Genomic DNA, 24,733 nt, shown 5'->3' with positions numbered 1-24,733 from the left:
TCTTTAGGGTCAACCATTGCAGGGAAGCCTCCACACACGTTCCCCAGAGGGATTTCCCACTTACTTCCAATGCCTCTCCCAAGCATGACGTGGAAGAGGAGGCGTGCACACACTCCTCTGACGTTTCTCACAAAAGACAATGATTTGATGTGGGAGAAGGATCCCCCCTGATCACCACTTGATGCCTACTTTGGGGACATTCTGGAAATCCTCAAACAGAAAGTTGGCTGGTCTTCCTAAACTCCTTCCAATGAATTGGTGTTCTTGGAGGCTTTCAGGACTGGCCAATCGATGTCTTGGGTGAGCCCCCAGGTGATGAACTTCTTGACCTGGTTTCCCACCTGACACTGTCAAGCCTATCCCCAAGCTCCAGAGGATAAGTTTTTGATACCCCTTCAGACAGACCTCACTGGAACAAGGGAATCCTAGTTGATGCCATAGTTGTGGCAGTGGCCACTAAGGAGGAGGTAGCAGAACAAAGCTCCGCTCGCCATCCACAGAACAGGGAGTCCAGAGCAATGGACAGACTTGGAAAGTGCATTTACACCTCAGCCACATTCTCACTGAGGGTGTTAAATTACCTGGCACATTTTAGTCATCTACAGAGGGATTTGATCAAGTAGCTGCCAAACTTGAGTCCATGTTTGTAGAGGATCTTAAGGTTTCTCTGCAGCTGGCTAGTATCTTGTCCAGCCAGTTCATCGCCGAGGCTAATCTCCCAGACAGCAGAGGGCACCTCACAAGTAGCTGGTTCAGGCATAGCCATTGGGAGACATGCCTAAATGAGGTTATGCAACTTCATGGAACCCTTTAAGGCATCTTTTGTTAATGCTCCCTTTGGCTCCTACTTTTTCAGGCCATCAGTGAAGGATTTGCTTAACCTAAGTGACCAGGAAGGAAAGACCCTGTCTACTTTTGAAGTCAAGTTTTCTATCTCTTAATGTACCTTTTCTGGAAATCAGCAGGGTGGTAAGAAAATGTGGTTCTGGAAATCTCTGGTACCTTTCCAGGACTGACTCTGGGATTCCTCCTCCTGAGGTTGAGGAGGTTTCAGTGGCACACCGCCCCAGAGGCAGCGAAGGTCTGCAAAACCAGGGCTTCAGAGACTCTTCTGATAGGCCTCATCAGTGCTCCCTGACTGTTCGCCTATGGATGCAGTCGGGCAACATTTTTACATGCATCTGGACGCCTAGATAAGTATCACAAAAAATGCATGGGTGCAAAGTATAATACCCAGAGGTTACTACATACCCTTTTCCCTTCCACCTCCTGTCCCAAGGAAGAAGTTCCCAACATTCCTCCTAGTCAGTTGGAGTATGCATCTCAAGAGATCCAAAAACTGCTGTAAAAAATCTCATCCAAGAGGTCCCACCTGAACAAATGGAATTCGGAACTTATTCGCACTTTTTTATAGTGCTAAAGAAAATGGGGGACCCAACACCAATTCTAGATCTAAGCAGTCTGAATCTGTTTGTAAAGAAGTCAAAGTTCCGAATGGTTGTAGATTAATCCATCCTGCCTAGTCTGCGCAAGGACGATTAGATGTACTGTATATATCTCCAGGATGAGTACTAGCCTATTAAAATAAGCACTCCAGGAGACATGCATTTCCAACTGGGAGCCAGTCACTACCAATTCAGAGCACAGACTGCCCTTTGGACACACCACATCCCCCAGGTATTCACCAAATGCATGGCAGTCGTGGCAGCCCACTTGAGACCCAAACGATTCCAGATTTTTCCCTGTTGTGATTGACTCCTCATTGATTCATCCAGGCATAAACTTCTATAAACCAGCAATTAGTTGCTTCAGATCTCTGACTCACTAGGCATTACAGTAAACCTTGCCAAATCAACGCAGTCACCTGTACAGACTTTACACTTTTTAGGAACTCAACTGGATACTACGACTTAAGTGGCATCTTTATCTCTTCATCGCGTCACATCTTTGAGAAATCACGTGAGGGACATATTTTCTTGTCCGTCCCTTCCAGCAAATTTAGTGTTACGAGCTCTTTGGTCTGTGTTAGCTGCCATTCTTCTAGTTTATCTAGCAAGATTCATTATGCAAATCCTTCAATGGACATGGTTGGTTCAGTGGTCCATTATTAACCAGCATCTATCATTTCCCATAAAACTCACTTCAGTTTGTAAACGTCATGTTCGCTGGTAGATCCAGTCTGACAACCTCTTTCTGACCAGACAATTCTCTGTTCCTCCCGTTATAGCCACAGTGACCACTGTATCTTCACACCTGAGGTAGGGGGGCATTTCGTGGGCAAAGATGGTCCAAGGCACATGGTCCCGCTCTGAGACCAAGTTTTACATATCAGTATTGTGGAGATGAGAGCAGGCCTACTAACGTAAGCTTTTCAGGATGTTCTCCTAGGGACTACAATTCATATGGACAACATATCCATAGTCTGGTACATCAGCAAACAAGGAGGAACCCATTCATACCCATTGTCTAGAGAGGCCATGAGGGTCTGGGAATGGGCAGTCTCTTCAGGCCGCTTTCTTATTTTAACACATAGTAGGGAAAACCAGCAGACTCAGCAAGTCCATTCTGATTCCTCACGAGTGGTCCCTCAGTCAGTAACTGATATGATCTTCAGCCATTTGGGGAAGCCTTGCTGCAACCTATTTGCTTCTCCCTTCAAGTGCAGCAAGTACTTCACTCTGAAAATCCCTTCAGGAGAATCCCTGAAGGATGCTCCAATTAATGATTGGTCCCTGAGTCTCCTCTGTTCCTATCTCCCCCTTCCTCTGATTCAGAGGTTCTTTCAGAAAGCAAGCAGGCTGAAGAGCTCAGTCATTCTCATTGCCCCCTTGTGGCCTCAACAGTGTTGGTTCTCCATCCTCTGGTCTATCTTCCATGGATACTGAAACCCACTCAGGATCTCCTGTCTCATCTGTCAGGAATTCAGCATCCCAGTCTCCACCCCCTCAAGCTGACCATGTGGTTTCTACTCTTGTATTGATTGTCAGATGGTCCAGGCTCACTTCCCCTTTCCATGACATTATCTTAGCCTGTCTGTAGAAGCAAATGGAAAAGATTTTCTATTTGGGCTTCCAATCAGAACATCAGCCCCTACTTCAACCATTCTTCTTTTTTCTCACTACTCTTTTCAGGGAGGGGGCTAGTTTTTCTACTGTTACACATCAGTTGCAGCGGTATCCAACTTCCGTGTGGGAATTGAATCATCGCTAGCATCTTCTAAATTGTGTAGAGCTTTCATGAAGGGAGTCTTCTTTCTTAGACCTCCCGTAAGATTCCTGTCCTCTGGATTTGACAGTGGTCTTTCAAGCGTTGGCTCGAACCTTTTGAACTGGTGAACAACTGTGATAGAAGTTTCTTTCTTGGAAGATGTTTTTTAGTAGCCATCACTTCAGCGAAAAATTTCTCAGCTCTGGGCTTTATTGGTCAGGCCTCTCTACATCTTCCATAAGGATAGGGTATCTCTTCGAACCAACTTTTCCTTTCTTTCAAAAGTGCCTACTGAGACTAACAAAACTTGTCCATTCAGTTACAAGTTTTCTTTTCAGATTTTTCTAATAAAGGAATATATGCTGTACCTGCTTGATGTTCACAGACTCTTTTTATCTTCACAGAACAGTCCAGGAAATATGATCAGCTGTTTGTATCCTTTTCTTCTAGCTGCTTGGGTCAGGCAGTATCCAAAATTACTCTTACCCAAATGGGTTACTGATTGACTTGGCCTAGAGTGCATTCCACAAGATCTATGGCTACTTCATCTGCCTTTTCTTCAAGAACCCCTATTTACATCTGCGCTGCACCCACTCGGTCAAAGACTTGTACCTTTGTTACACATTACAAATTACATTGTCTCAGGAAGCAGAGCTTCCTTTGGTTCGACAGTGGTCTGGCATGTTCTCCCTTGAGGGCCTCCTGAGAGTTATTTAAGCTGGCCATTTCATGAGGATGAATGAAAAGGACATCAGATTTCGAAGTTATGTACTTACCATAACTTGGCATCTGTGTTGTCCATTTTCATTCATCCTCACTTTCCTGCCCAGCCATCTCTCAGCCCTGTTTTCTTCTAGAAAGATCTTTGGATGATATGGGAACCATCATGTTCCTGGTTTGAGAGTAAGGCAGCAAACTTTGAGGAGTTGGGGATGGGACAGGGAATTATGGGTAGAGGGAGGACATTGAGATTTAGATCCCAAAGTCTTGTAAAAGCAGCCGGGCCAGATCCAAGGATAAGATCTTAGACCCATTCGTGAGGAAGAATGCAAGTGGACAACACAGGTGCCAAGCTGTAGTAAGCATATAACATTTAATTTCATATATGCAGAGTCTAGCGATTTAAATTAATTTCCTTCTAAGGTAAATTTTATTAACCAGATGAAAGGATTGTTGCATATTTCTAATTTATCATTTAATAAACTTGTAAGAAAATCTGCTGCTGAGTGGTTTTCCATTGACTAGTGTCAGTTGAGTCTAGCCAGAGTATAATTAAAATTTGCAGCAATAGAATAAGATTCTACGTCTGGGAAGCTGATATAACCACACTCCCATATTCTTATATGAATTCTGTAAGCTTTTCTCTGCTTTTTATGATACCATAAGAATGAAGTTATTATTTTTGTGAGTGTAGTGTCTTGATACATTTATTTCACATTCAGAGAGTAAAGTTTGCTAAGCACTTTCCTTACCACTTTTGCTGATGTTCATCGTGCATACAGCTGCAGTCATAACAGATGGGTTCTCCTGCCGTCAGGCGGGTCCTCGGTCGGCCGAATTCCAAAGTCTAGGTCCGGCGTTGGTTGTCGTCGCTTCTTCCCTGACGTCAATGCGACAGGGGTATAAAGGAACCAGCCGACGCCATTTTCTTCCGTCTTTCTTGCCGCGCGGTGCCCAAAGCAGAAGCAGTTCGCAAGTGCCGGTCGGCCAGCTCCTGAGATTATGAAAATTTGGAAACTGAAGTCTTCTTAAAAGCTAAGTTACCCCGTTGGGGAAACTTTTCTTGCCTCAGACCGATGTCGGACAAAGTTAATAATTGTATTTCTTGTGGGAAGCAAGTAGCGCAGAAGGATTTCCATTCCCTCTGTATACCTTGTTTAGACCCAGACCACGACGTCTCGGTCTATCGCTTTTGTGCTACATTTAACAAACGCACTATTAAGCGTCGGGCAGAGTTCGCCCAGCATTATTTTTGGAAAGCATTTAACTATACTATGTCGTCGGATACTCCGACTCCGGTTTTGTCTAAAAACTGCAAAGACAAGGACCGACACACTAGGTCCGCGGCCTCTACCGACACCATGCCAAAGCAAACTACTCATGGTCCGGTTCTCAGCGAGGCGCCTACGCAGCCCCTGACGACCGACGACATTTCTTTGATGGTGTCTCCTGTACCCGAGGTCGCAGGCTCCTCGGCCCACACCCCGACTACAGATACCGAAGCCACTCTTGGCGTTGAAACTCAGAATGTGGACAGGTCCACCTCCACTCAAGGTGTCTTCAGACCTTCCTCTTTCTCCATCAAGGCTTTCACAAAGTCTAAAGCAACCATGCACTCTAAGAGATCAGCTACACAGGGCCCATCTCCAGGCCCCATGCATAAGAAACAGATGCTTAAAATGGCTGAGGATTTAATTACTCTTATCAGAGGATGTTCTTCATCTCACATTGCTGCAGTCCTTACACTTGGGTAGTCCGCTGTCCTCGGTCGGCCCGAATATCAAAGTATAAGGCTGACGTCGGTCAAGGCGCATTTGACTGACATCAGGACGTCAGGGTACAAATGCGCATGACCGACGTCATATCCTCAGTCTTTTTTGCCGCATGGTCCGATGCAGAAGCAGCGTTGCAAGTGCCGTTCTGAAATTTTTCGAATTCGGAGTTTCAGACTGAGTCAAAGTTGGCTAAGTACCCCGTTGGGGAATATTTTAGTTTTTTCTTGCCTCAGTGGTTTACCGGATGTCAGAAAAAGTGAATAACTATTTCTTGTGGGAAACAGATACCGCATAGAGATAATCATACTTTGTGTATTCCTTGTTTAGGGCCTGAGCACGACGTTGTTGGGTGTCGCTCTTGTGCTAGATTCAATAAGCGCAGTATAAAGAGAAGGTTAGATTGTGCCAGGTTAGTCTTCGGGAAGTGGTGCAATTATAAAATGCTGTCGGATGCTCCGACGCCCGCTTCTTCGAAGAAGCGCAAGGACAAAGCAGCTAAGCCTAGGCTAGAAGAACCGTCCGTACCGGACGCCGGTTCTTTAGAGGTGTCGGTGGAGCCGGTGGTTCCACCGGAGGTTTCTTTGGAGTCCCAGGGAGAGACTTTGTTATTGCAGGATGTGGCCTCTCAGGAGGCAGGTCAGGCTGAAGGGGCTTCTCAGGTTACTGTACTCCCCTCCCTTCCTACGGTGGTTAGGCCCTCTCCTTCTGTTTCCAAGGCTTCTCCCAGAGGCAGGCCAGGTTTAGCTTCAGTTGGTGTCACCCCTAGTTCTTCAGGAACTGTGCCCAAGAAGCATATGCTTAAAATGGCAGAAGATTTGATTACTTTGATTAGAGGTTCTTTGGCCCCTCCTGATAAGAGACCTAGGGTGGAACCTGAGCTAGGAGTTTTGAGCAGGCTTCGGATGTTTCAGAGTCTTCGCTGAAGACTTGCAGGAGTATTCTCCTTATTCTGATGTGGATGATTCTACTCCTTCTGCTTCTCCTCCTGAGGATTTTTCTTTTCAGAGACTCTTCATTCCATGAGGGAGCATTTTAAGTGGGAAGGTCAGGACTTCTCTGATTCCAGGAAAAGGCTTAGGGAATTTTTGTTTTTACCCCAGCATAGGCCTTTGGCTATACCTCCTGTTCTGGATGTGGTGGAAGATGTTTTTGCAGAGGCTTCTCTTAATCCTGATTCTTTGCCTCCTGCTCCTGTTAAACCGGATAGGTATTACAGGGTGCCTGAAGCTCATAAGTATCTTTTTAAGAGTCCTAGGGCAGACCCAGAAACTGTTAGTCAGGGGCCTAAAGGTGTTAAGGCTTCTGTTGTCAAGAATCCGGTTCCTCCAGATAGAGGCCAGGGCTTTGGATAGATGGGGAAAGAAAGTTTATACTTCTTCCACCCTAGCTATGAGGGCTTTGAATTGCCAGTTTCACATGTTAAAATACCAAAACTATCTCCTTTCACAATTGAAATCTAAGGTAGATGCTCTGGCGGAAGGTATTGAGTGTAAAGAGTTACAAGATTTAGTACATGTTTCTGAACAGGTGGGTAAGCATTCTTTGCAATGTGGTTTTGATGCTGTACAGGCCTCGTCTAGGGTGGCTGCCACTGGGTCAGTTCTTCGCAGGCACGCCTGGCTGAGGGATCAGAATTTATCTGACCATGTTAAGACAAGGATTTTAGATGCTCCTTTACAATCTGATGTGTTTGGTTCTCCTGTTGAGGCAGTCTTAAAGAAAATGGAAGACAAGGCTAAGTCTATGCAGACTGTTAAAGATTTTTTGCAGGTTCAGCCTCCGAAGTTTAGTAGAAATTGGCCTACCAAGGGGTGGATGTATCCTTCTTATGATTCCCAGTCTAGGGGTAGGTCTAGACGTGGTAGGGGCAGAGCTCAGGGCTCTTTCAGGCCTAGAACAGGAGTTCACCTGCACAGTCTTCGGGTGAGGGCAGGGGTCAGTCCTTTCCTAAACAGACCCAATGACCTACCTTTTCAGCTGCCAGAGCCTTCTCGTCTGGCAGCACCTTTGGAAGGAAGGTTGGCACTTTTCAAGGAAAATTGGAGTTTAATTACCCAAGACAGATGGGTATTGGATATCATACACCAAGGTTACAGGTTTTATTTCCATACCTTGCCTCCTTTCAAAGGCATGCCAGACGTTCCTCCTCAGCAAAGAATAGAGGCTCACAAACAAATTTCTCTGTTACTTCAAATAGGGGCCATACAGCCGGTCCCTATGCCAGAAGTGGGCCTAGGATTTTATTCTCGCCTGTTCCTAGTGCCAAAGAAAGGGAACACGTGGAGACCAATTTTGGATTTATCTACCCTCAACACTTATCTGGACATTCCCAAGTTCAAAATGTTGACGTTACAACAGCTTTTACCTCTGCTGGGCAAAGATCATTGGATGGTAACTTTGGATCTCAAGGAGGCTTACCTTCATGTTCCTATCAGACTGAGTTGCAGGAAGTATCTGCTTTCGGGCTGGGACTTCTCATTATCAGTTCTCTGCATTGCCCTTTGGCTTATCTACTGCGCCCAGAGTGTTCACGAAAGTTCTGGCTCCAGTGATAGCTTTCCTCAGGCTAAAAGGAATACAGATCTATCCTTATTTGGACGATTGCCTGATTCTGGCTCAAGGAAGGGACGAGCTTCTTCATCATTTGGAATATGTGATAGCAGTGCTAAGATGCCTGGGGTATTCTGTGAATGAAATAAAGTCCAGTCTAGTACCCTCTCAGGACATGTGCTTTCTGGGTGTAAGACTGAATACAGCATCCCAGATGGCCTTTTGACCCCGGACAAACAAAAGAATCTTTCCCTTTACTTTCATCAATTGTCTCATCAGTCCAGGCTGACTGCAAGGACAGTCCTTCAAGCCTTGGGGTTCATGGCATCTTGTATTCTGGTGCTTCCCAATGCCAAACTGCATATGAGGAAGTTACAATGGTATCTCAAAAATGTATGGACACAGCACTGCCAGGATCTGGACACTGTCATTCAAATAATACCTTGCATTCAGAAGGAATTGTTGTGGTGGGCTCAGGAATGTCACCTAAACAAAGGACTGTCTGTGACCCGGCCAGAGGCGAGTCAGATACTAACGACAGATGCCTCAAAGCTTGGGGAGCTCATCTGAATGGAAAGTGGATACAAGACAAGTGGCCTGTCAGACTACAACATCTACATATCAACTTGAAGGAGATGTTAGCAGTCCAGTTTGCATTAATAGCTTTCAAGGATTTACTTCTTCCAGGGCAGGTGTTGATTCTAACAGACAACACAACTGTCATGTGGTACATCAACAAGCAAGGGGGAACACCTTCTTATCCTCTATGCAGGCAAGCAATGATTTTGTGGGAGACTGCTCTCAGTTTACAGCTAAATCTTCAGGCAAGGTTTCTGCCGGGAGCACAGAACTCCTTAGCAGATGTGTTGAGCAGACGAATTATGGATCCCCACGAGTGGAAATTGGATCCTCATGTATTTCAGAAATTGACAGTGTCATGGGGAACTCCAGACATAGATCTGTTCGCTTCTCCACTAAACCACCAGCTGCCAAAGTTTTGCGCGAAAAGGTTTCACCCCACAGCTTGGAAAGTGGATGCTCTTTCTTTCAATTGGAGCAATCTTCATGTGTATGCCTTTCCACCTCTGCCTCTCCTCCCAAAGGTACTACTAAAGGCCAGACAGGACAAGCCAAGGATGATTTTGATAGCTCCAGATTGGCCTCGACAGCATTGGTACCCATTACTGAGAAGCCTGGTACGGGAGCCTCCATGGCCTTTGCCTTCGATTCCACACCTGTTGTCTCAGGAGGACAGTCATTTGCTCAATGTCAAGCTTCACTCTCTTCACCTAACAGCCTGGCATATTCTGTTTTGAACCATAGTGGGTCTCAACTTCCACAGCAAGTTTTGAATGTTATTTTGGAAGCTAGAAGGCCTAGTACAAGGAAAGTGTACGCAGATAAATGGAAGAGATTTTTATTTTGGAGTGCAGCAAAGGATTTTGATGTTTCTGAGCCTAATTTAAGTGTGGCTCTTCAATATCTTTCTGAGTTACTGGACAAAGGTTTGTCCTTCTCTTCTATTAAGGTTCATGCTGCAGCAATTTCGGCTCACTATGATTGTGACCCACCATTGTTTTCTCATCCTTTGTTCAAGCAATTTCTTAGAGGGGCAAAGAATATAAGACCCCCACGTAGAGCTCCTACTCCTGCTTGGGATCTCAATTTTGTGTTGGAGAAACTCACTCTACAACCTTTTGAGCCTGCAGCTACGGCCGAGTTGAAATATTTATCATGGAAGACTGCTTTTTTGTTGGCCATTACCTCTGTGAGAAGGGTTTCTGAATTACAGGCCCTTATGGCAGTTGAGCCTTTCTTAATTTTCCATAAGGATATGGTATCTTTACATACTAATCCTTCCTTTATGCCTAAGGTGGTTTCTAGTGTGGCTTTAAACCAAACTATTCATTTGCCTACTTTTTATGCAAATCCCCAAAATAAAGGGGAAAAGATTTTGCACACTTTAGATGTACACAGGCAGTTGCGATATTATTTGGACAGAACTAAAGGGTTCAGGCAGTCTCAGCAGTTATTTGTTTCTTTTGCTTTGAGTTCTCAGGGCAAGCCTGTGTCAAAACAAACTATTTCTAAGTGGATTGGGTTTTGCATTGCTTTCTGTTATTCCCATCATGGCAAGGAGATTCCAGCTGGGATTAGGCCTCATTCCACTAGGGCTACTGCCACTGACAGCTTTTTTGAGGGGGGTGGCAACTAAGGATATTTTGGAGGCAGCTACTTGGAGTTCAGTGCATACTTTCTCTAGGCATTATCACCTTCCACTTTATTCTAAATCTAGGGCTGGGTTTGCCACTGCTATTTTGCAGGGCATTTTGGCAGCTCCTGCTTCCTTATAGTTTTGCCATCCTCCCTTTCCTCTGCTTTGGGATTCTACCCAAGTGTAAGGACTGCAGCAATGTGAGATGAAGAACATAGTACAGTTTTGTACCTACCATAAATGTAGATGTTCGAAGATCCACATTGCTGCAGTCCAATTTACCCTCCCTCCTTCCCCTCTGTAGTTAGAGGCGGTTGTGTGGGTTGGGTTGTCAATATGGTATATATTGTATATATTGTACATATTTTTAGTGCAAGGATGGTTGGTTGGTTTGCTGTCTTTTGGTTTTGACCTTTCTTTTTAGGGTCTTCTGACATCTGGGGCAAGAAAAGACTGAGGATATGACGTCGGTCATGTGCATTTGTACCCTGACGTCCTGATGTCAGTCAAATGCGCCTTGACCGACGTCAGCCTTATACTTTGATATTCGGGCTGACCGAGGACAGCGGACTACCCAAGTGTAAGGACTGCAGCAATGTGGATTTTCGAACATCTACATTTATGGTAGGTAAAAAACTGTACTTTCTCAGCCCCCCTCCGGACAAAAGGCCTAGAGTGGAGGAAGATTCCCCCTCCTCTGATCAGGGCTCAATTATTTGAGAGCACTCTGATCAGGAACATTCTTACGCCCCTTTTGAAGACTCTGATGCGGAGGAGTCCATCCCTTCTTTATCCCCCCCCTGAGGATTACTCATTTGGGGAAACTTTGCATACCTTAAGGGAACACTTCCACTGGGAAGGCCAGGATTATTCAGATTCCAAGAAAAGGCTCAGGGAATTTCTCTTGCTTCCTCAGCACAGGCCTCTGGCTATACCTCCTGTTTTGGACATCCTAGATGTTTACTCTGAGGCCTGCCTTAAACCCGGACTCTCTACCTCCAGCTCCAGTTAAGCCTGACAGGTACTACAGGGTCCCTGACTCACACCAATTTCTATACAAAAGCCGTGCTGCTGACCCAGAAACCATCTCACAGGGCCCCAAGGGAGTTGAGGCCTCCATTGCCAAAAACCCATTGCCTTCCGAGAGAGATTCCAGATCCTTAGAAAGGTGGAGAAAAAAGGTATATACCTCGGCTACCTTATCCATGAGGGCCTTAAACTGTCAGTTTCATATGCTAAAATACCAACAGTTTTTGTTATCGCAATGGAAAAGTAGAATGTCACAACCTGAACAACCAGACTTGGAGTTGCAGGATTTGATGCATAGTGCAGAACAAGTGGGTAAGCATACCTTACAATGTGGTTTTGATGCTCTAGAGGCCTCATGTAGAGCTGCTGTTACAGGATCAGTCATACGTAGGCATGCCTGGCTCAAGAAACAAGCCTTGCCTGATCATGTCAAAGCTAAATTACTAGACGCCCCTCTTCAAAAGGATGTATTATTTGGTGATAATGCTGAGGAGGTATTAAGGAAAATGGAGGAAAAGGCTAAATCAATGCAAACTGTGAAAGAATTTCTACAGGTTCAACCCCCACATTTTAGTAGAAATTGGCCTTCCAAAAACTGGTCCTTTCCTGCCACAGACAGACCCCAAAGAGGCAGATACAGGCGCCCGAGGGGCAGAGGACAATCCCAAGGATCGTTGAGGCAGACAATGGCAAGCTCCTACACAGAAGTGGTGAGGACAACTCGCAATCTTTCAGAAAGCAAAACCAATGACTTCCCCTTTGCATGCCAACCAGGTCTCAAATGGCAACCCCATTAGGAGGAAAGCTGGCATTATTGCCAAAAACTTGGCATATTGTCACAAAGGACAAATAGATCCTGGACATTATAAACAGAGGCTACAAATTCAATTTTCACACCCTTCCAAAAATGAGAGGCATGCCAAACCTGCCACACAATCAAAGGGCAGAGGCACAAAGGCAAATTACAGATCTCATAAACATGAAAGCTATTCAAGAGGTACCTACGCACGAACAAGGTCAAGGTTTTTATTCCAGGCTATTTCTGGTGCCAAGGAAGGGAAAAGATTGGAGGCCTATTTTGGATCTATCCATCCTAAACACGTTTCTACTCGTACCAAAATTCAAGATGCTCACTCTACAGCAACTTCTTCCCATGCTGGGCAAGGAGTCTTGGCTGGTAACATTGGACCTCAAGGAGGCATACCTGCATGTCCCAATCAGAGAAAATTGCAGAAGGTACCTCAGATTTCTTGCAGGTTCAACCCATTATCAATTCTCGGCATTTCCCTTTGGCTTATCTACTGCGCCCAGAGTTTTCACGAAATGCCTGGCATCAGTAATTGCCTACTGCAGACTTCAAGGGTTACAAATATATCCCTATTTGGACGACTGCCTGATCCAAGCGGACAGCAAGCACATTCTTCTGAAACATCTGGCTTATGTAATAATGTTATTGAACTCTCTGGGATACACAGTCAACAAAAAGAAATCAAGGATAATACCCTCTCGGAAGATAATTTTCCTGGGTGCCAATTTGGACACAAACACCCAGATGGCCTACCTCACTCCAGAGAAGCAGGGGCAACTAATTCAATACTTCAGAACACTAGCAAATTGCACCAGGCTGACTCCAAGGAAAATCCTGCAGGCTCTGGGATTCATGGCATCTTGCATCTTACTAATCCCATGTGCAAAGCTGCATATGAGGAAACTACAATGGTACCTGAAAAACATATGGTCTCAACACAGCCACAGTTTGGAAACAATAATGCCACTAATTCCATGTCTGCAAAAGGAATTTCTGTGGTGGGCTCAAGCATGTCAAACACAGGTCTTCCATTCAGCAAGCCTCAAGCAAATCAAGTCATCACAACAGACGCCTCGGACTACGCCTGGGGGGGGCGCACATGACAGATCGGTGCATTCAGGGCAAATGGTCCCAAAAAGAAAAGCACCTTCACATCAATGAAAAAGAAATGCTAGCAGTAATAAATGCTATTATAGCTTTCAAGGACCTTCTACAACCAGGTCAACTATTGATAACGGACAACACCACAGTTATGTGGTACATAAGCAGGGAGGAACACATTCTTGCCCCCTATGCAGACTAGCCATGTCACTTTGGAACATGGCCATGGACTTACAAATGGAACTACAAGCACAGTACTTGCCAGGCAAGGAAAACACGCTGGCAGACAACCTAAGCAGGAATATGACAGATCCACACGAATGGAAATTGCATCCAAAAGTTTTTACAGAAATAATCCAAGAATGGGGAAGGCCAGACATAGATCTCTTTGCCTACCACAAAAATCAATTGACATAATTCTGCTCAAGGATCTTCCATCCAAAGGCCTGGAGAGTGGACGCTCTTTCAGTTGGACATCAATGACAGTTTATGCTTTCCCACCTCTTCCTCTGCTGCCCAAAGTTCTACTGAAGATCAGAGCAGACAGACCAAAGATGATCCTCCTTGCTCCGGACTGGCCATGGCAACACTGGTACCCACTCCTGAGGAGCCTGACGCATTCCCCACCATGGACCATGCATCTAATACCTCGTCTTCTGACTCAGCACAGCTTCAAAACTCTTCACAGCCAGCTAAAAACACTCAATCTAGCCGCATGGAAGATTCCTTAGCATCACAGCAGGCCCTACTCTCCAAGGAGGTGCAGGATGTCATTTTGGAGGCCAGAAGGTCATCCACTAGAAAAGCTTACTCCGCAAAATGGAAACATTTTTGTGTCTGGAATGAGAAAAAGGGCCAGGATCCTGGAAAACTGAATTTACCTCAAATACTACAATATTTGGCTGAACTGCTAAGCAGTGGACTTTCTCCTCCATCAAAATCCATGCCTCAGCCATTTCTGCAGAATACAACACTGATCCACCTTTATTCTGTTACCCTTTCTTAAGACAGTTCCTCAGAGGGGCTAAGAATTTAAGACCTCCAAGGAAACTACCAATACCTGCTTGGGATCTTAATTTCATTCTGGAAAAATTTACCTTGCCTCCCTTTGAGCCAGCTGCCTCATCAGATTTGCAATATTTGTCTTGGAAAACCGCTTTCCTTCTGGCTATCACCTCAGCTCGTAGAGTTTCAGAACTACAGGCTGTCATGGCTGTCCAGCCTTTTATCTTCCATCAGGACAGAGTTTCCTTATGAACCAACCCGTCCTTTATGCCTAAAGTGGTATCCAAGGTAACTTTAAATCAGGCCATACATTTACCTACTTTTTATCCTAATCCTCAAAACAAAGGGGAGAGATTACTACATTCCTTGGACATCCACAGACAGCTGCGTTATTTGGACAGAACAAAGCCTTTCAGAAAATCAGAACAGCTCTTTGTGGCCTATGCAGTAGGAGCTCAAGGAAAGCCAATTTCCAAACAGACAATCTCAAAATGGATAGCCCACTGCATACGCTTTTGCTAATCCTTTCATGGCAAAACTGTACCTACAGGCATTAGAACTCATTCCACCAGGGCCACAGCCACCTCTGCAGCCTTCCTCAGAGGTGTTCCTACCAAGGATATTTTGGAAGCAGACACTTGGAGTTCTGTGCATACCTTCTCCAAGCACTACAACCTACCATTATACTCCAAATCTAGAGCAGGCTTTGCCACTGCAGTCTTGCAGGGCATTTTGGCTCCTAGTTCCACCTGGTGCCTACCACCCCTTTCTTAGCTTTGGGATTCTACCCATCTGTTATGACTGCAGCTGTATGCACGATGAACATAGTACAGTTTTGTACCTACCATAAATGTAGATGTTCGAGTGCTAATACAGCTGCAGTCCAGGTTTCCCTCCCTCCTTCCCTTCTTGGGACAGGCCTATAGGCTAACACATCCTCATACAACCTGATTGGGTATTCATTTATGATGTATTTGCTTGCAACTACTGTATTTTGATTATATTGCACTGCATTATTACACAAATTTATGTATTGCCTTCCTTCTTGGGGGCACCTGACATCTGGGGCAAGAAAAACTGAAGAAAATGGCGTCTGCTGGTTCCTTTATACCCCTGTCGCACTGACGTCCGGGAAGAAACGATGACTACCGATGCCGGACCTAGACTTTGGAATTCAGCCGACCGAGGACCCGCCTAACGGCAGGAGAACCCATCTGTTATGACTGCAGCTGTATTAGCACTCTAACATCTACATTTATGGTAGGTACAAAACTGTACTTTCACCCCCAAGTGCTGTAAGATTGTCTCCCACTATTGACCAGTAGTGCCCAGTGTTGCAGGCAAAGAAAGGAGATGAAACAATTTTAGAAGCTGATCTGATGCCTGTTCTCATTCAGTTCAACTGTGAGTTATTGGACCCAAAGCTGTGGAACCAGGGCTCTGACTCCTCCAAAATTCTGTCTGCTTCCCTAAAGTACCTCAGATCTTGTTTGCCACCTGATCAAAGTGTTTCTCAAAGAGTTTTGATAAGTCATAGACAAGTGCAGTTTATTCTTTTAACTACGTCTTTTCTGCCCTCTCCTTTTTGTATTTAGATATATACTTAAAAAAAAAAATCTTTCCGTGCTTAGGTAGATTTATTCATTTCTTTGTAGAATAGATGGTGATTATCTTCATTGCTTCCTTCTAATCCATAAATGTTTACCTGATGTACACATGTTTATATAAGTTCATAGATGGGTACTAGGCTATTGGCCCAAGGGCCTACGTAAGCCTAGCCAACAAGGTTCCCTAGCTTACGCCACCCAAGAAAATGTATTTTCCTGTGCCACTGTCGAGCAGAGACAGAAGTGATCCCCGGGGTGCATTTCCTATTTCCCATCCACTCATCAAGATTTTTCTTGAAGAGTGCTATGAAGAACTTTGCTTGACATAGATGGGTAGCCTGTTCCAGAGTATGGGAAGTGTCTGGCACAGGAATCTATCCCTCCAGCATGTCCTGTTTATTGTGGTGACAAGGTTTAGATCCCTACACCGTGTAGCTCTGAGGGATTGGGATTTCTTTAGGTGTAGCATGTCCAACAGCTCTGGGTTTGACATAGCTTTATATGTTAGCCAGAGATCACCTCAGAGTAGGCGATATGCTATGGAGTAAAGCTGGAATTTTTTGAGACCCTCAGTGTAGGGCATCTGAGGCGAGTAATCCTCTTTGTGAGGTACTTCTGTGGCTTTTCCAGCTGCTGCATATGTCTTGAGGTACATTCCAAAAGGGGTGTTGTACTCTAATGGGTCTGAGTGTCGAGTAAAGGGGGAACAATGACCTCTTTTTTTTTTTTTTTTTTTCCTGGATGAGAACCCTTTTATGATGTGCCACGTAGGACTTCCTGACTACTGTGGTGATGTGGTTATGATTTTTATAGGCATACTTGTGTATTCTTTCGATGGTTATGATTTTATAGGCATACTTGTGTATTCTTTCGATTGTGGGCAAGGTCTAGGTGTTCTAAAAGTGTACAGCCTGCGACGAGAAAATCCCACCACAGGGCCCTCGCTGTGTGTACTTCCTAGGGCAGAGCACCTGAATGCAGATCACATGGCTTGTGCCTCTCTTGGAGCAAGGACCTTACAAGCTGGTAGGGACAAGATGGTTCTCAAAGGTCTGATCTTGGCCTAGACAGGCCCCACTTAAGAATCTTTGTTAATCATCTAAAGCTCAACCCTCTGGCTTCTCCAGCCAAAGGATTAGACAAACGAAACTCAAAATTAGAGACCAGTCCAAGGAACTGAAAAAAGCTTTGTTATGCTCGAAAAGAGATTGGAGTAGCCAGCAAAGTGGTTCCACAGATCTATCTTAATATTGTCTGGCATCACACACTGATCCAGTGGTTTCTGTGATCTGGTCACCTGTTCTGCTCATCATTTCTCACCAGAACCACTGAGCCTTGGGCTCCAGTAGCATTTTCTACAGGAACATACCTCCACACCATCCTCAGTGGCATCATCTTTGAAGTCTCTTTTCAAGGAGCCGTACTGAATTCGATATCAATCGGATGATGCAGAGGTTCCTGTGGATGCATTTCCAACTAGGGGTTCTCCCTGCACCATCCCTTTCAGTTGTGTAAGGTATGGGTCCAATTACTCCATAGTTTTACCTATTCTAGTACAACCTTCTGGTCTGGTCCCCATGTCAATCTTTCCAGCTCGTCCACATATGAGCAGATAGCACTTTTTGACTCAGTTTGGTCTCTTACTCTCCAATGCTGTGTGATTGATGCAAATGTTGGAGTTGAGGGGGTGGGTGGAGTTATCAGTTCTGTATAGTGCTTCTCTGATTTCAGCTTTGGAACTAGGGCAGGTTGGGGTGAAGGATGTCACTCTTGGCATCCTTTTTTTTTTAATTAAAAGGATGTCAGTTTGATTCCTATTGAGGCACTGCTTTTGAGGCGTTTGAAAGGGTTTGCTATTCTTGGCTTTGCCCCAACCCTTATTTTATTTTGTTACAGACTGTGCATTTGGATCAAGTGGGAATGTTGGCTTCACTTAGCCTTTCGGATGCTTGACATTCACGTTCCCAGTCTGATACTAGTCCTCCTGCAGCCCACCAGAGATGGTGTCTTGGGAATCAATGCCAGAGGGCACATTTGGACTTCTCCCAGGAGTCTGTCACAGAAGAGAAACTTGGGTGATGAAGGTTCCCCACGATACTCTGACGGTCACCTTTGGTGATATCCTACAGTTAATGAAACAAGGTTGGTGGTACACTGATGGCCCTTGGGTAAAGAGTCTGTTCCTTGAAACTTTTCGGGCATGGCTAGTCTACCTCATGGATGGTTCTGCTCGCCCATGTCCTCATAGATCTGCTGGTGCAGCGAGTGTGGAAGGATCTTGATGTGGTGGAGCTGATCTTGGTTGTGCCTTAAGATAGGAAGCATTGGAGCAGGGATCTGCCAGTGGCTACAAAGGAGGAGCACTCGAGTGCATCTGTCCATCTTCCTATCAGGGAGTCAGGAGCCTTGGACAGATTCAGGAAATGGACATGTCAGTGACCTTTTCATTTAGGGCATTGAACTCCTGCCTATACAACACACTTTCAAAAGTATTTTACCAAAGAGCTTACCAAGTTCTTGGGTAACATGCATTGCCCATGGGGGCAGAGATGCATGGCAGAATTAGGGATTTCACAGCCCTTTCACAGTGATCCGATCAGCAGTTCTGAAGGCATGCCCGACTGCTGCTTTCTGGAAGCAGTTGGGTGGGTACTTGTTCTTGCACTAAAGTCAAGCAGTCAGACCATCATCATACAGGATATTTGGGTGCTAAGGATAATCACCAGAGGTTATGCTGTTCCCTTTTTTACTCTCCACAGAAAGAGTCTTGATGATCCACCTAGTCAGAAGGAATCTGCAGCACCAGGAGTAAAAATGTTGCTAGAAAAGTCCTCCAGCAGCCCCCCCCCTCCCCAACCAGTTAAGATCTGGAGTGTACTTTAGGTTCTTTTCAGTTTTGAAGAAAGCATGGGACTAATTCTGGACCCAAGTAACCCCAGTTTGTAAACGGATAATGTTCTAGATTGTCATGGTCCAATCCATTTTTACCTATACTGAGGACGGATGAATGGATGTGCTGTGTAGATCTCCAAGATGCCTCTGGTCATACCGAAGTAGAACGGCAGTCAAGGAGATTTCATTTCTGTCCAGAATCACTTTTAATTCAGGGCACTGTCATTTGGTGTCACCACAGCCCCTCGGTGTTCACCAAAGGCTAATTAATGTCAGTGGCCTCTGGCTGACTAAATTTGCAAAGACTGCAAGTCAGGAGCTGTTTTTGAATCCCCTGCTGACACAAACGTTCTCCTATGAAGGGTTGACAGTCAACTGGTGTCAGAGCCATGAACTAAAACTGAAGTAAAAAAATGCATAATATCCTTTGGTGTAGGTCCTCCACCCCTGGTAACGGTCATATTGACACACCCCTAAGAGCTGACCAGTTGTCTGGGACTTGGGGACACAGTAATCTTACCTTTGACCATCACGTATCTACAGCAGTGAGGAAATCTCCTTATGTTGCAAAACGTGGGAACAAAGGTATGGCATACAAGTCCAAGGAGGTTGTTCAGCTGTATTCAGCATTCATCAGACCTATCATTGAGTACAGTACCCCGTTTAGTATTTACCTAAACAGGCACATCCAACACTTTGAACATCCACAGAGATTCCTCACTAAAAGAATATAGGGCACAAGTAAAATGCTGTATGCAGACTGCTTCAAAGCCATATACCTGTATTCTGTCTCCTGTATGCTTTTGATGACAGGAGAGCAAAGCATTGTTGGACCCTACCGTGAGGGACCTCTTTGTGTATCCTCAAAAAGCACCAGAATTACCCATTCTAAAGACTTGAAACTAACCTGTGATATAAATAGGACCTACTGGAGAGACAGATATATGTATCCCAGAGACTACCCTTTCTCTGGAACTGGTTTCCCATCAATGTGAAACAGAGCTTCTCCCTAGCCCATTTCAAGTGCAGCTTGGGCAGTTGTATGGGGAGCAGGACATTCATCCCTGGTTTGGTACCACCATCTCTAATGGACACGGGCAGCCTGTAAATGTTCCCAGGTTTCTACTTGTAAATATTTCATCTCCCCAAGCCCCTGCTTACACTTATCAAGGGTACCAGAACTTGTCAGATTTGTGATGCAAGGCTAGGCTTAAAGCTCTAATGGTCATTAGCCTAGTACACACCTATGAAGACTGAACCGGTATTATGGCAGGTATATAACTTTCACTTGCTGTTACACTTTAAAAATTAATTTTAATTACTTTTAATTTTAAACAGAAATTTTACTTTTGAAACTGACATTGTACTGCTGCCTTCGTTGTACATGTAGCCCAAGAAAGCTCAATGCACTAAGAATTATGATCTGGTCTCCACTCCTAAATCTTCTGTGCTCCTGAGGGATGTCAAGATACCTCTCCAGCTTTTCTGCTCTTGAGGTGGATTTGTCTGTCACGCACAAGTTTGATTTGGAAACCTGGTCATAACCCCCCCCGTTCGTTACAGACCGTTCAAGTTAAACTAGCATTGTAGACCACACTTGCAGAATTCCTTAACAGCGTTGTGCTTTTTACAGCCACATCATTTAAAAAGTGTATTCTGCTTATTAAGAATGGTAGTCCAAGATGGATTACTGTGGACCATAAAGGAGAACTGCATTTTAAGAAAGAAACTGGAGAACATTACAGTTAGCAGGCAGACTCTGCAGTTAAGTTTTAGTGAACTTGGACAGCTTTACTTAGTGTACCTCTGCTTACCCTCCTCATTTTGTATATTTGTGGCATACTTCAGGGTTTGTGCATCCTGGCTCTCCAGTCTAGGTTTTGTAACTCATTCCTCTCATGCCACTTGTTTGCAGATGATTCTGTTTTCTTGTTGAACTCTATGTACAGCACTTTGCCTTGAAATACCATTGAATGGTTGTGTGTAAGAAAGATTCTACAGGGTTCTGATGCTGAGGGAATAGTCTTATTTGAATATTGGTTATTTAAGACAAAAGACTCCTTGAAAACTGCCAATGTGTTCTGTTCATTGGTTGTTTTCCTGACCACTGTTCAATGTAGATGTGGAAATTATGTACTTACTGGTCTTTGTTATAATTGTTTTTTTCTATTTCAGCTCTTCAGGGAAGTACGAATAATGAAGATAGTAAATCATCCAAATATAGGTATTTCGATTTTGTATTTACAAAATGTTCTTTCAGTTCTTTTCGTGCAACATATATTTTTACCATTTTTAGAGATACTGCTTCTTGGGATTTTTTAAAATTGGTAATTTTTTTTAAGTACATGTGATATATTCATTCTCACTTAAGTTCAATACCTTTTAGTTCAGTTGTTGGAAAGTAAGTTTATAAAATATTTTAATGAAAATGTTTTTGAAGTAGTAAGTTGGAAATCTCAGCATGTGTATTAGATTTTCGTGATGAGTTGCTGTACTGTGACATATCACTGGATGAGTGTCTGAAGCCAAGAAGTTTGTCTGAATATTTCAGAACACGTACTCTGATTTATCCATTATAAAATGGATCTTGTTAGCTGGGGGAAAACATTAAACCAAGCAAGCTGAAAGTAGTGTACCCCTTTGCTCACTGCTATGTATTGTAACTTGAAAAAGTGCTAATTTTGTTTCACATTGCCATTGAGAGCATGTGAGTAAATCCTTGTCCTGAATGTTTTGTATGAGTATGTACCACTAAACTTTAGTAAATCTTTTCAAAATGACTATTGAAGTGACAGTTTCAGGGGAGAATACTAGGCAGCTGTAAAATATTCTTGGACTTTGCTTTTCTGTTGAAAGTCAGTGTAGCATGAACATGTGTATTGAGTTTTAATGACTGGATTATATTTACTTTTTGCTGCCAAATAGTAAAAACTTCACTATTAAGAATGCATACTGGTGTTTGGTTCTGGTGTTGCATCATTTTTGATGTTTTATTTCTGGTAACCTGAATGTGAGCTACTTCAGTAATGTCATTGGTTTTGGAAATAAGTATTTTGTCATTTTTAAGTACACAAGTTACCTGGATTTCACGCTACCTCTTCAGGACTATGCCTTCTGTACTGTTTTTTTTTTTTTGAGTAGGATTCTGCAGTAGACAGTCATTCCAGCTGAAAGCACATGTATTTCCCTTGTCCCATATAAGGACATTTGGAGACAACTGTCCTTTTCTTCACTGTTGCAGTATTCTTAACATGAGGGATCCCCTGACAAGGGCAGCCCGATGTCTGGTATACCAAAGCGTTTAGGTTCATGATATGCCGCACATCACATACATGTTAACCATGCAAGGAGTAGGGCATAAAGTTGACGTCCGGACGTATCATCCTCAGAATTTCTTTGCCGCCAGTCCAAACACCATCTTTGATCATATGTTGGATAGCTCCAGTCATTGCTTGTTCACCTAGCCATTCAGATAAGTGCTCTGTTGGGGTTTTTTGCTTATCCTTTTTTGCTTTTAGCATTTCTGTTGTGGGGTTTCATGTCATCCAAAAAGGGTAAATGCCAATGTGGGAGACTGATTCCCCATAAAGACAGTTATGACCAGTGCTTGATGTTCGTGTTTCACTGTTGCAGTCATTACTCTTGGGTTATCCTGCTGGCAGGCTACCCTCAGTCGGCCAGAATTCCAAAGTCTAGGTCCGGCGTCGGTTGCTGTCGCCTCTTCCCTGACATCAGTGCGCCAGGGGTATAAAAGATGCAGCCGACGCCATTTTCTTCAGTCTTTCTTGCCGCGTGGTGCCCGAAGCAAAAGCAGTTCGCAAGTGCCGGTCGGCCGACTCCTGAGATTTTCAAATCTGAATTTCAGAACCAAAGTCTTCATTAAAGCTAAGTACCCCATTGGAAACTTTCTTGCTTCAGACCGATGTCAGAAAAAGTTAACAATTGTATTTCTTGTGGGAAGCAAATACCTCATAAGGATTTTCACTCTTACTGTATTCCTTGCCTAGGCCCTGATCACAACGTTGCTAGCTGTTGGTTTTGTGCTAGATTTAACCAATGCACTATTAAGCGTCAGTTTGATTTTGCTTTTCATTACTTTGGCCGCAGATTTAACTACATAATGCCGTCGGAACAGCTGACAACAGAGTTTCCAAAAAAAGCAAGGACAAGGAATAGGATAGGCATCCGAGGCCCAAAACCGACAAGGCCTCTGCTAGGCCAGTCGCCGGTTCTCAGTGAGGCACTTTCGCAGCCTCTGGCGCCCGCTACCTCAGAGCCACAGGCTGCTTCCGACTCCCATGTGGAGCCGACTGGGCCTCTGGATACTCAAGGTATTGGACACTCAAATCATTTCCTCAGATGGGTCCGGAGCCGCTGAGCAGGCACCAGCGTCTGAGGGTGTCTTCAGACCTACACAACTCTATATCAAGCCATCTTCAGCTTCAAAGACAAAGGCTAAAGCAGCTCTGAAGACAAAGAAACAAGTACAGCATTCTCCTATTCAAGCCTCCATGCCTAAAAAACAGATGCTCAAAATGGCCGAAGACCTAATTATTTTGATCTGGGGCTCCCATCCCCCTCCTGATAAGAGGACTAGGCAAGAGACAGCGTATGATTCTTCTGATCAGGTTTCTGTTTCCTCTGATTCCTCTTCTGAACAGGATTACTTTTTCCATCCCCCAGGCCGCCCTATAGTATCAGCAAAGGGTTCCTTTACACACAAGGTGGCTAGTCTTTTGCATGAAATATTAATAGGAGAGGTAACCAAGTTAACATCATATATTAAGGATTCATATGATTTACTGGATAAAATAAAACAGACAGTCTGGACAAAAGACATGTTTTTCATCACAGTGGATGTAGTTAGTCTTTATACCAGTATTACCCATGAACTGGGTTTGAGGGCTGTGCAATATTTTTTGAGAGAGTCACCAAGGACTCAGTATATAATGGAGTTATTAAATTTTTGTTTAGTTAACAACATTTTTGAATTTGATGGGACATTATATAAACAAAAAATGGGAACTGCAATGGGGTAGCCTTCGCCCCAGCGTATGCCAATTTGTTCATGGGACTGTTTGAGTTGGAACATGTCTATAGAAATAGTTTTTTTAGGGGTCATGTAATACAATATTTTCGTTTTATCGACGATTTGATTTTTATTTGTAAGGGTGATAGAGAGGAAGCTAAGGTATTTATACAATATTTGAACAACAATGAATATAAAATCAAATTTGATGATATCCATATGGGAGAAGAAATCAATTATTTGGACATAAATTTGAAGGGCAAGTAGGCAACAAAATTCAAGCTAAAATATATAGGAAGTTCGAACAAATGAGTAGGATGGTACATGCTACTAGCTGCCACCCAGAACATACATTGAAATATATCCCATATGGGGAAATGCTAAGAGTCAAAAAGCTATGTACCAATGTTAGGGAAGCAGAAGTAGAGTGTGACAAGGTTTGCAATAAATTCATGGAGAGAGGTTATGACCCAAATCAAGTGAAACTAAGTTATAATAAAGTATTTGGAAAAAGTAGCAAAAAACAAGATTATGGGAACAAGGACAAAAATAGTCAGCATGTAGTTACAAATTACAAGGGAGAATGTTCAAAAATGTTTTTTGTCACAAAATATACTATTTTTTCTAAAGTATTTAATGAAATGATAAAAAATAGTTGGAACAAGACAAGAAGGGAGGTACCTTCTTTGGTGAATGTTGAGCTTACTATTTCTTTCCAGAGAGGTAGAAGTTTGAAGGATTTTTTAGTAAGAGGCAGTTTTGAGAGACCAACACAGAAGCTAGCATGTGCAATAA

General features: G+C 43.9%; 1 protein-coding gene across 1 annotated transcript in view; it reads left to right on the top strand.

The window, feature by feature from the left end:
* MARK3 (microtubule affinity regulating kinase 3) overlaps positions 1-24,733 on the top strand; it is a gene marked incomplete in the record, with an annotated part of 2,430,063 nt that overhangs the window by 590,229 nt on the left and 1,815,101 nt on the right. Inside the window, 1 exon segment of the mRNA XM_044074521.1 lies at positions 21,085-21,133. Coding sequence (XP_043930456.1) covers positions 21,085-21,133 — 49 coding nt within the window.

This window comes from Protopterus annectens, chromosome 6.part0 (genome assembly GCF_019279795.1).
Source record: "Protopterus annectens isolate FY-2018-M chromosome 6.part0, PAN1.0, whole genome shotgun sequence".
NCBI lineage: Eukaryota > Metazoa > Chordata > Ceratodontiformes > Protopteridae > Protopterus > Protopterus annectens.
This window is presented reverse-complemented; position numbering and strand designations above follow the sequence as displayed.